Source organism: Amphiura filiformis, chromosome 14 (assembly GCF_039555335.1).
Source record: "Amphiura filiformis chromosome 14, Afil_fr2py, whole genome shotgun sequence".
Taxonomy (NCBI): domain Eukaryota; kingdom Metazoa; phylum Echinodermata; class Ophiuroidea; order Amphilepidida; family Amphiuridae; genus Amphiura; species Amphiura filiformis.
The window spans coordinates 48,892,839-48,905,459 of record NC_092641.1 but is presented as its reverse complement, the minus strand read 5'-3'; the positions used below and the strand labels follow the sequence as shown (position 1 = coordinate 48,905,459).

At 36.9% G+C, this 12,621-nt stretch overlaps 1 protein-coding gene across 1 annotated transcript; it reads left to right on the top strand.

The window, feature by feature from the left end:
* Window positions 1-879: 879 nt before the first annotated feature.
* On the top strand, window positions 880-10,698 carry LOC140169065 (transmembrane protein 192-like). The gene is made up of 6 exons (XM_072192344.1): window positions 880-1,029; window positions 3,602-3,748; window positions 5,641-5,890; window positions 7,152-7,304; window positions 9,054-9,162; window positions 9,854-10,698. The coding sequence occupies exons 1-6, from the start codon at window positions 979-981 to the stop codon at window positions 9,996-9,998; spliced, it is 855 nt and encodes a 284-aa protein (XP_072048445.1). The 5' UTR covers window positions 880-978; the 3' UTR covers window positions 9,999-10,698.
* The last annotated feature ends 1,923 nt before the right edge of the window (window positions 10,699-12,621 follow it).

Genomic DNA, 12,621 nt, shown 5'->3' with positions numbered 1-12,621 from the left:
CAACAATGGCCTATCAGTGTATGGGCTTTTGAAGAAAATAGTACCGTAAAATGGGGTAACTTCGGTCAGCGGGATAACTTTGGTCGGTCAAATATATTTTTTTAAATGGTCATATTTTCGTATACAGCAATGTTGTTTTTAGTCATATTTGGTGTCAATTTGTTACGAAATATATTTCGAAGAAATAATAGTCGCTCATGTCCAATTTCCTAAAAATTTACGAAAAATTCGGGATTTTTGACCAAAAATGAGCATTTTTTTACATTTTTTTCAGAAAAAATAAAAATCGATATTTGTGAGCATGGATGTGTGCTTGATTAATTTTGCAAGGGGTCAAATGTCACAAAAGAAACCCCAAAAAACAAAAAAACAGCGAAGATCAATTTTTTTTTTTTTTCCTTCATGGAATGTAATACTCTGGCCAAAGTTGCCCCAAATGCGGGGTAACTTTGGTCAGGCTATTTTTTAACCCCTAGGCGGGCCCCTAGGGCACCCTTACAAAATTATTTAAAAATCTTTTTCAACTTCAAGGTGTAGAAGGGAACCCTAATGTCATAAAAAGAGATAATTATAAATAGAATTGGTTTTGTTTGGAAGGAGTGGTTTAAAAACTCTGAAAAGTGCCCAAAGTTACCCCATTTTACGGTATGCACACCTCGGGGATTTCCGGACTTTTTGTCCAATCGTGCCTAGACTATGCCATAGTCGACGATTTTTGATAAATAAAAATATGTTATTTGATCATTATGAACGCATTTAGTTGAATTCGAAATTATACTGATATTATTTTATTACATCAAATTAGTGATTTGGTGTAATGCGCCCTTAACCAAATTTCTTCAACTAAACGGTCTTCTTTCATCTAAAGAAGAAGCCAGTTTAGATGATGTATAGTCATCAATTTCCAGTTTCGAAATAGGGGGAAGTGAACGTAAAGGTTGCAAATTGCGTAAATTTTATATCAAATACATTTCCAAGATGGTGAGCCTTGAGCGGGAGTCAGGAGCTTCTGGAAGAAGTACACATGGGGTAAGAATATAATTAAATTTATCCGCTATAAAGTATTCAAACCAGGTCCATGATCATGATGATCAACAAACTGTTGAATTCGACAGGTATGACTTAGGGGTTCATTCATATATTTTCATGACTAAGCGGCCCCTCGGGCATAAACAACCGTTTAGTCATGAAAATATATGAATGAACCCCGTTCATACATACCAGAACATTTTGTGATTCTTATTTCATCAAAATAATGACAAAAGATAACAAGGAACATCATAAAAAATGATGAATTTCCTTTGTTTTCTTGAATACCCCGAGATCGCACATCCGGGCCACCGGTCACGCGCGCCGCTATATAGCGCGTATGTATTCAATGAATATGCATTCAGCTACAGTTACAGTTAGGGAAATTAAACTTATTACTTAACAATTTGCGCAGGTCAAAATTTGGTCAATGGTATTCTGTCGGTCAAACATCCGGGCTATATCTAGTCTCGGGCCCAAACTGCATGTGGCGCACGGTTTGTTGTGAACAACAGAAACCGGCTGTGAAGGAGGCTACATAGCGATGTTGCTGGAGTGGCATTCAATTTCGGAAAAAACAACACTCGACCATGGAATTTAATTTTAAGTTTGTCAGTATATAAAACGGTAAATCAAGTAAGTTTCTTTCACTCTTAAGTAGGACTTAGAAAGGTTGTTTGATTCCACTGACTATTTGCGATCGAAATTTACATAACACCAATGACAGAAATCATCAACAAAAATCGAATCAGGGACTTGTTTTCACTCGAACATCATCAACCGGAAGTGATGTGACACGGACCGACAGAATATAAAATTGGTACCCACCTTATTCATGTATTGTGCTTGCTAATTTAAGACTGGGTTGAAACAAAATTAATTCTGCACCCTCATAGGCTCATGCCCTTGCGAAGGAATTCGAATTGGGAATAAAACTATCCAATCTTCTTCGGCTTTGCATAGGGTTGTAAAGGGGTGGAAAGTTTCCGGGAATTTTGGAAAGTTTCCCGGAAAGTTTCCGGGAATTTTGAAGGGCCCGGGAATATTGGGAATTTTGGGAATTTTCAATTATTGGCTTTTATTATGTTTTTTACTTGTATTTTAATATCTAATCATTCAGAAAGCAAATTGAAAGCAAATTTAATCTTTTCACAACATTATATATGATGTTTACAATCAGATAAGTGCTACCAATGAAGAATAGGCCTTGTTTATATGTTCTTTTACCACAGATTTTCAGTACCGGGGTATTAAAAAATTAAAAAGATTTTTTCATGTGGGATTTTCTAAGTCCGGGTTCTAAGTCCAGCATCTTGCATATTTTCATCCTTAAATGTTGCATATTTTGGGAATTCCCAATTACCATTATAATAGCCAATTGCTATTTCTTAACCAAAAATGTACGCAGTTGGGATTTTTCAATATATAGCTTTGAGTCACTGAGACAAACATTCCTCTTTATTTTGCGTAAGGCCCTTTACAATTAATTCTTAGTTTCCTGTTTCCCGCGCGCGTCCAAAGAAGAGAATTGCAAAATATTTAATGATTTTATTTTTATTTTGGATTTTCTAATTTAAAATAACTTTTAATGACTTCCATTTGCTACTTTCTGACTTTGCTTGTATCAACTATAATGATGAATAAACAAAGAACATAACTGTACCCTTACTTATGTATAAAATTAAACATAGTTGTAAAATAATTAAATGCATGTTCCAATCAAAACAGGTTGATGTAGGATGCGACCACTTGTTTTAAAATAAAGAAAATAATAGATAATTAATAATTAATAATTAAAAGTCGCCTCATCCCTTGTTTTCAACCATGAAACAGGAAACTAAGACTCAATTGTGAAGGGCCTAATGCGAGTAACCAAAATTCTGAAATTGGTTCTTAAATTGTTTCTTGAAAATATTTTTTGGGCTTATTTTGGTTTCAGTTTATTTTTGGTTGTTCATATCTACATAGTTTAGATTAAATCAATATTATGAAAGCAACACAATTGATCCAACCCGATTGGACCTGACAGATTGTAATGAGTAATAACCGTAATGTGAGTACCGTAACCAAGTTTTTTCTCACTACCATTGAATTACAAATTCAATGTTCAATTTGTCTTGCCTTTTTTTATAAAGCCATATATAGTGGGTACAATGTAAGTATATTTGTTTTAAAACCACTGCACATTTACTTCGAGCAATCAGGAAAATCAAAACCAAGGCAAATTTTGTCATGTCCTTTTTGCGTAACATTGTGAGTAACCGATTTTTGCGTAAGCACCACGGTTACATAAAGGAACACAGACAGTTTTAGTTACCACCAGGTTGAAGCCTTGAATGTAGAGTACGTACATTGCGCAAAATCAGAAATAGCTGGCCTTACCAGTACCATAGTTTTAATCCACAGCCCTTGAAATGTGAAAGGACTAAAAAAGTTTAATGCAAGAAGGATAAAAAGGCTGAAGCCTTAAATCAAGTGAATTTTTCTGGAATTGGGAGTAGCTTGCTTGGTCTATATTGTGATAAGTAGCACACACAAACTCTAATGTTTATTTTTTGTTTTTCAATGCCAGGGCTACTTTTTTGACCATGAATCGGCACTAAACACGGAAGACGATGAACAACATCTGGTAGCAGAGCATTTGAGAACAGATTCGATAGAGCCACATTTCCAGAAGTTGAGAACCATTCCAATAGCAGTTGGTGAAGCACTAGTTTTGGTAAGATATGGGGACTTCAAAAAATATGTTAATGGTGGTAATGGTATGAAGGTACTTTCTTAACACAAGTTTTGTGCAAAGCGTATGTCATGGGATAACCGTATCTACAGTGCTACATTTGTGCAAAGCGTATAATGTGATCGGATGACCGAATCTGTAGCGCTACATTTCGCAATTCTTGGACCATTCCGATAGCTGAACAGGAAGCTATAAATTTTGTGAAAAGCATATCGGATGACCGGATCTACAGTGCTAAACTTCGTAAGTCTTGGACAATTCTGATATAGCTGTTGTGCCAGTTGTAGAGGCACTATTTTTGGTAAGATATGTGGGCTTTAAAACATGGTGAAGAACTTCATGACAGCAAATTAATTGCCCACAAAGGGTAAGCCTATAATGATATTGTGCTCTCTGATGACCAAGCATGTCAAAGTAGATTTTGTCGAGATGGGTTATTGGGACAAAAACAGCATGCCTGAATGACCGACCACAAGATAAAACATATTGTATGCACAAATGTGAGAATGTGCTTGGATGTTCCACCACTAAGAAAGAGCTTAGAAATTTAATTTTTATGCAAAGGGGTCGGGGGGAAGGAGGGGGGCAAACAGCATGCTCGAATGACAGACAACAAGAAATTATATTTTATGCAAATGTGAGATTGTGGCATTTCGCTTGAATTAATTCTGACCACTGAATTTAGAAAGTATATTTTGTGCCATATATGGGGGAAAACATGCTTGAATGTCTGACCACTAGAAAGTTTATCGGGTTATTCCATTTGAAATCCTTACCCTTTGGAAAGCATGACCTTAATCTTCCACACAGGGAGCGTGAATACTGCACAAAGGGAGTGTGATACTGCACCCCCTGTGTGGGAGATTAAGGTCATGTCTTCCATATAGGGGTATATGGATTTCAACTGGAATAGTCCATTGTGTACAAATTGATGGGTTAATGGGATAACATGCTTGGACCACAATTGCTTTTAAAGAAATAAACGTTATCCGAATGGTTACATTTCAAGCTGTTTTAGCACAGCTCTCTCATATTGGGTGCCCCATTAATTCCTTTTTTAAAGGAATTTGTAATTTGCTCAGCTGCTACAGGTGCAGGTGAGACTCATAACATTCACTCATTATATAGAATTGACCTTTTCGGTAAATCCCATAGGCCTTTGCGAGTAGAACTGAGATGTCTTCATTTGACGTCACGCCAATGCGCACATCGTCAATGGCGTAACTAGGGGGGCAATATGCCCCGAGCGCTACCACTAGGGGACGCCAAATCGGCCTCACTTAAAAAATAAGATATTCTCGGGGGTAGGGGCACCAATTTTGTTTCTTGCCCCGGGGCTACCAACCCTAGTTACGCCACTGCACATCATTTAGCGAACATAGTTAATGCGCATTGCAAGTCGGCGTGACGTCAAATGATGACATCTCAGGAAAGGCAAAGCAGGGGTAGCATTAAGGCCCGAAAGTCGGGGGTTGTTTTCCCATGTTTTTCACTCCCAAGCTTTGCAGAAAACCCAAATTACTGGGGTGAAAATTAAATCTCGGGGGTGAAAAATAATTTGCAGTGTAGTCAGGGGTAGGAGTAAGGTCCAAAACTAGAGGGTCAGAGTTCATCCCCGAGCTTGCACATTCCCAATATATGGAGGGTGAAAAATTAATATTTTTTAAATTGAGGGGGTCATTCACCCCCAATCAGGGGTTAATGCTACCCCTGAGGCAAAGGCTTATGGGATTTACAGAGGCTGTGCGCAGTAACAAAAAAAGAATTATTGTAGCCTGTCACAAGTTGAACAAAGTAGAATGTGGCTTTGTTACAGCAAATCGTTACTCAAACTTTGTTTAATCCAAAGTAAATGGTTTGACATTCTTTTACAGATTATATACGCCACAATGCCATTCTTGGTTCCTTATGTCATACTACCTTTCAAATACAAACATTTTCAAAAGAAAGAAGAGACAAACATGCTAGTGATGGTATGCCTTCAAGCAGCAGCATGGTTTGCAATCACCATAGTTACTGCTGTGTATCAATACCTTCACATCCGGCATCAACGTCTGGGCTACCTGGAGTTCTACAGGGATACAAGAGTTTACAAGGAGGTTCCAGGTTTTATCTTTTCTGTTGGTAAGAAAATGTTTACCTTTTTATTTAGATTAGAGTTAGAGAGTCTGGGCTTTAATAAGGCTACATTGTAGTGCATATCGACTGCTCAGTGACAGATGTGGGTAAGTGCAATAGCTGCTCTGTGAACATTTGGCAATTTACACACAGTATGTTGTACTCACCTACACATGGCAGCTATTGCACTTACCCAATTCTGGCACTGAGCAGTCGATATAATGGTGTGATAGTAAATCTGCTATGAGAACCAGAAGATTGTTGACAAAAAATTCCTTATCACAATCAAAAAGAAACAATGATTTAATCGAGACAATCCAAATATTTTTTCCTGCAGTTCAACTTTAACATGTTCAAATTGCAAATTCATTCTCCCAAAATATTTGTGAAACATGTCCGTTCGCTCCATTTTTTTGTACAGATTATATTTATTACTAGTGTAGATAATCTAAAATCCAAAAGCCACACATTTTCACGTATATAAACTGCAATTTTTGCACCAACATGCACTGCTACAACATTCACTTGACCGTTCATGGTGGTCATTGTTGTTGATTCCAGGAAGTAAAATTTGGAGTTAACACAGTTTCATCAATAAGTCTGCACTAAACACATGTCCCAGACGGGTGTTTTCTTGATAATCGTGAGCAAAATCAGAAGAGTGATGTTTGCAAACAATCGGGTACATGTACTCAATTTAAAAACAAAATTGATTATTTGGGTTGCTGATATGGGGACTACAATAATGGGCCTCCAGCATTTTGTTTTATGAATAAAAGCCCCAAATTGAACAATAATCAAACCATTTTCAAATCATATTTGTTGTTCAAATGTTTGGATATAAATGTGTATGTATATCTTCCATGTGTAACCTAAATTGCATATTTTATTCCTTCTTTCTTCAGGTAATGCTGTCATATTGATAGTACCAGTACTAGTGTATGCACACAAACTTGTAGACCCATCAAGGAAGGTGTGTGAATGTGGCCATCAAACTATTCCAAATCGTAAATGCCATATCTCTTCTGTGTATATTACACATTGTTTTCACTAGTACCTATTTTATTCCTTTTCCCCCTAGGTAATGCTGTCATATTGGTAGTACCAGTACTAGTCTATGCACACAATCTTGCAGACCCATCACGGAAGGTTATTATGTGGCCGTCAAACTATTTCCAAATCATATTGTAATGCCATATCTCTTCCATGTGTACATGTATGTACACATTGTTTTTACTAGTACCTATTTTATTTCTTTTTTCTCCAGGTAATGCTGTCATATTGGTAGTACCAGTACTAGTCTATGCACACAATCTTACAGACCCATCACGGAAGGCTATTATGTGGCCGTCAAACTATTTCCAGATCATATTTTTAGTACAAGTTCTGACATCTCTTCCATGTATCATCAGATATATTTGTAAGTATGATGAAGTATTGAAGTTAGCAAAGAATTTACATTTACATCGGATAAGGGGACTTCATGCAGTGCATATCCCTGTTAATGTTCAACAGTTTTTGACAAAATTGTGACATAATGAGGTTCATGTAACTCAGGCCCGCTTGTTACACAAGGTTTTGCATTTGCCGTTTGGAATTACATACACACATGTATGAGGTTTTCCCACCTAGTGACCCAATTTTCCTCAGGATTGTTTTGCATTGCACCAGGCAAAGATAATAGCAAAATAAGTAAGTTTTTGCTTTACAAGACTGTTGCCAAAGTATTAAAAAAAGCTGAAATTCATGAAAAGTGGAGATATGCATATAAAACAAACATTAGCATTGTCATCTCAGAAAGGAAAAGTTGTGCTTCCTGGTTTTGAGGTTTTGTTCACAAATTGCTGACACAGAAAATTCAAATGATTTCAACACAGCACTTGGTTTAGGGATCCTTTTGTTGAGTTATGTACACATGGTAATTAAAAACGGTACAAAGTATAAAATAACCCAGAAGTGCAAATTTCATTTTGTAACGAGATAGCATTGGTTCAGAGAAAATATCTTACCCTTCCCAGAATCCTTTGCAACATGATATATCACCTCATTTCATCAAATTACATTCCTATTACTAAACATTTTGGATTTTTTGCTTTTCGAAACCAAGTGAAATTTTACTCACTACAATTTTTCGTCCTACACGTCAGAGGACTTCATCAGGTATGACTGATTTTGGACGAAATGACGTGTAGGACGAAATAGTGTAGTGAGTAAAATTTCACTTGGTTTCAAAAAGCAAAAAATGCAAAATGTTTATTTACTGAACAAACCTGATGAATCTATTCAACGATTCCTATTACTATTTATAAGTTCCTTTTGTTTTCATTTTGAGAATAGACTGGCTTAACATAGGTCTATATAGTCAAGAAATGAACAAGATCAGGACTGCTCTGTTCATTGAGGTACATTTCATCACTATCGACCCACGTTACACGAGATAGCAGATCAGTAAATTAAAATGTGAGAAATGCACTATGGGAAGTGTAAGATATCTTTTCATTCACATCTTTAGTATTACTTGTTTTAGTTTCAGTATGTCTCATATTATGGATAAGAATAGCATACTTGATAATTGTCTAATTATGCAAACAGAGTCTGGGAAAGAAAGTGAAACCATATATATTTTGAGCACTGCATGTGCTTGTATACAGGGAGCTTTGCTGATGTGGCCCAGTATTATGCCAGTGCTGGGCAACGTATGGTAGCGTGGACTGGACCAGATGAAAAAAATCCCAAATAGAGCCCATCCAAAGTGACACTTCGACTTGGCTAAAGAAGGCACTTTGCAATGGGCCGCATCAAGCCACTTTTTTCTGACCCACCTGTATAATTGATCAATTGGTATTTTAATGTTTTGCTTGTGTGAGAATGTCACTCACAACATGTGGGTCAGATAAAGTGAGTACCCACACTGGGTAACACATAAGTCTGGCCAGAACTGTGCCAGCTCTGGTTACAGTAGGAAGTTCATAAGTGCCACACCAAATTGGACCAGTTGTGGCCGACTTAATCTAGTTCAGTGCTAGCGGCCATTTTTATCTGCCCCATCCTTGTTCAAGCACATATCATTGCATTATTAACCCGCAAGAAAAAGAAACATTTCAGAAAGCATCGCCTTGAATGTTTTCCACAAATGTTCATCTTGTACTTCTTGGTTATTTTGTTACAGATTTAGTGTATCAATTCAACAAAGAAGGCTTGCCACCTGATATTGAAGTAGAAGAGAAGTTCCATATGGTATCCAGACCAGTAACAAACTATCCACAAATTGGTTTCAAGTAAGTAGACTATAATATAATTAATGGGCTATTCCAGATGAAATCCATACACCCCCTATGGAATTCATGTCCTTAATCTCCTACACAGGGGGTGTAGATTTCAAGTGCAACAATTGCTCATTGGTAAAGTAGTATATGAGTGAACTAATATACACAGCCAACACTTGAGGTTCTGCACCAGTTCTCCCATTTTTGCAGTGTTTATAAACAAGAAGTTTTTTACGATTTTTATAAGATTTTTACCGACTTCAAATGAAAGACCAATTTCCTTTTTAGTTTTGCCCAACCAATTATTTTCCACAACTTCTCTCCTCAACTGACCCAATCTTCTGGTGCACATTGGGGGTCAACAGAGTAATGGATCTTGTGTTTTATTTCACATCTCTCCAACACATATAAGTATATGCACGTTGGTGGGCAGCGGAACCCATGAATAGGATATGCATGTTGGCGGGCAACATAACCTGTGCAAAACATAGGTGCACAATTCCCCTGACCGAGAAATTCAAACTGACTGACCGTGGTGTGGGGGTGTGTGTGTGGAGAGGGGCAGCTTTACTGCTTTCTTTCCCTTTGCAATGAAACAAATGTACACTGTATTCAAGCATAGAATCCCATATTTGCGATTCTTATCTGACCATTCTGACTATCTATTTATTTTGTTGTGTTTTATTAATTATTAATAATACAGAGAGGTCTCCTATTTAGACAATCTTCTTGAGCGACAAGCAGACATGATCCTGTACCTCAGAAGACACTCAGAAGATCTCAGCAAGAGGTTACTACAGTTAAGTAATAGACACACTAGAGGACAACAGATGAATAACATACCATAGGATGAGTGGCCTCATTCTTTGTGGCATAGTTCAATAACCTTAATTGAACAATCATAGTGCAAAATGTGGCCTCAAGTTGCAGAGTATGAGTTTTTGTACTCAAATTTTCAAAGGTCATTCAATGAATGTACAAATGTATTAGGGTTAAAGAACTGTGCCTTGATAGATGAGCCTAGTGTCTGCTTAAAATGTACAGATGAAGATGTTCTTTACTGATGCATGACAGTAATATGTAAGCAGGTGTTCTCAGTCAGTCAGTGCAACTGACTTAAGGCCCTATATTCAATGCAACTATTTAAGAATTGCTTTGTACTCCAGCTTAATGGTAACTGGTAAAGGGGACAAACTTGTGTTCACAGGTCGGAGTGCCAATCTCTCTTCGAAGCGACTTGGGCCAGACTCTTCCATGTAATTTTGCTGTGAGGTGATCGCTATACCTCCTCCACAGGGAGTCTGTTACCTTCCCTGCATTGAATAAATCTGATACCCATTTTGGGTGGGGAGACGCAATGGAGTGAAGAACCTTGACTAAACACACAACACGTTGACGCCGCAGGGATTCAAACACATGACCTCAAGCTACGTATGATGAGTTGAAATTCTAGACATCTGCACCACCGTGCTACCCCTAATGTCAAGGTTAATGGTACACTCTTAATTCAGTGCAACTGTTGATCGACGTATGACTGACTGTCCAAAAAATATTTGTGGAAACTGATTATGCACCATTGTGTCTGAGATTGTCTGAAATTGGAAACATATATTTTTTATAACATTCAGTACTCCATCCTGTTATGATGGTACACTAAAATACGCAAGTTGGGGAATAATTCTAGTATTCGCTGGTGTATGCACGTTAGAATATGACCATTGCTATGTCAACTGGCTCATGCTTTTTTGTTTGATTGAAATGATCACAACACAAAGCCTATGGCATATCAAAATTCAGAACAAGTGTATGAGTCTGGGCTTGAACCAGAACCACTGGTTACTAACATGCACTACGGCAGCGAATACCCTTCGTGCTGAACATTTGACAATGGAACCTAATTAGTGCCTCTTCTGTAAGCACCTTCTGAGGAGTTTTCCAACTTTTGTCCAAGTGCCCTCTTGATTTGGTCAAAAGTAAAAATTTAATTACAGAAAAAAATATCTTGGCATTAAGATTTACTGGCTGCAAAATTATTTCTACAGTTTCTATTTTGAAATGCAGCATTCTTTGCATGTTAAATGTGTAGTTTGACTTTCATGATAGTAAAAGAAAGCGAGAACCAATCAGAGCAAATGTTAGAAAAATGCAAACCATGCATTAATTGTGTATAATTGCCTGGATGTACACTCTGTGTACTATGCGCAGTGCAGTCGGACGCGTTCATTTTTCTTGCGGGTTGATGAATTTACATTTCTTGTATTTTCCAGCATTTTTAGTGAACATTTTGTTATAAAAATAGCAAAAATCATGGTATTTTTTGTGTGTATGAAATAGGTTTATATTAAATGCATATCATTTGTTGCTCGAGAAATTGTACAAAATAATGCACTTGCACTGAGATGTTAATGCATCTAATGCACCCCCCTGTGGGGCTTGGACGCATCAACATCACAGCACCTGTGCATTATTTTGTGATACGCAATTATTAACCTAGAACCACATAGCCAATCAGCAAAGCCATTAGCAAAACATGTGTAGTGCACAAATATTAATATTGTTATTGTACTTGTGCACAGTTTCATGTACTAAGTGCTTTGTGTTCACTTTTTATTGATTTTTTTAAAGGTGGGCCGGGTGCATTGATATTGGTCAAATTATTCAACATTTTCAGTAGTATTTTGTAAGTGATCAGTGGGGTTTGTGTCCTAGTCACTAGATTGGATTTTATCATATCACGAGGGCTCTGATTAAATTTGTTGTGATTTTTAGGTTAATAAATGCGTATCACTTGTTGAGAGACTCAAAAATGCATGCATTAACATTCAGCGCAAGTGCATTATTGTGTCCAATCTCTCAAGCATCAAGGGATTTCAGTGCATTTATAAACATTTTTTTCATACACGGCAAAGAATTTCTGCAATTTCTGTTGTTTTTATAGCAAAAAAAAATACTTGAAATGTTGGAAAATTTGACCAATATCAATGCACCCACCTTAAAAAATAAATTGATCCCGCAATATGTATGGTATACAAAACTGTGTGTGAGTGCAATTATACAATTAATATTTGTGCACTCCACATATTTTTCTAACAGACTTTCTAATTGGCTATAATGTGGTTCTAACTATGAGTGTATGAAATCATTGTATACAACATATTACAACTTGATTAAAAACACAATTCTCATTGTTCGTATCAATTTATCAATTTTATTGTGTGTAATAGATTGGTTGTCAAAATTGAAGTAAAATTAAATGTAATCATGTTGGTTCAAATATGTAGCTTGCATAAATTTAAACATGGTGCTATTATATTCCAGTTGAAATCCATACACCCCCTTATAGACATGTCCTATGAATCTCCCAGACAAGGTGTGTAGATCTATTTCAAATAAGAGTCACCTGTTAGGTAACCCCATTCAAAGTCCACACTCCCTGTGTGGTAGAATACAGTCATGTCTTCCATAGGAGGT

Coding starts and splice junctions, on each gene's coding strand:
- LOC140169065 (XM_072192344.1), top strand. CDS start 979: ATGGTGAGCCTTGAGCGGGAGTCAGGAGCTTCTGGAAGAAGTACACAT. Junction 1,030..3,601: donor CTGGAAGAAGTACACATGGG/GTAAGAATATAA, acceptor TTTCAATGCCAG/GGCTACTTTTTTGACCATGA. Junction 5,891..7,151: donor AGGTTTTATCTTTTCTGTTG/GTAAGAAAATGT, acceptor TTTTTTCTCCAG/GTAATGCTGTCATATTGGTA.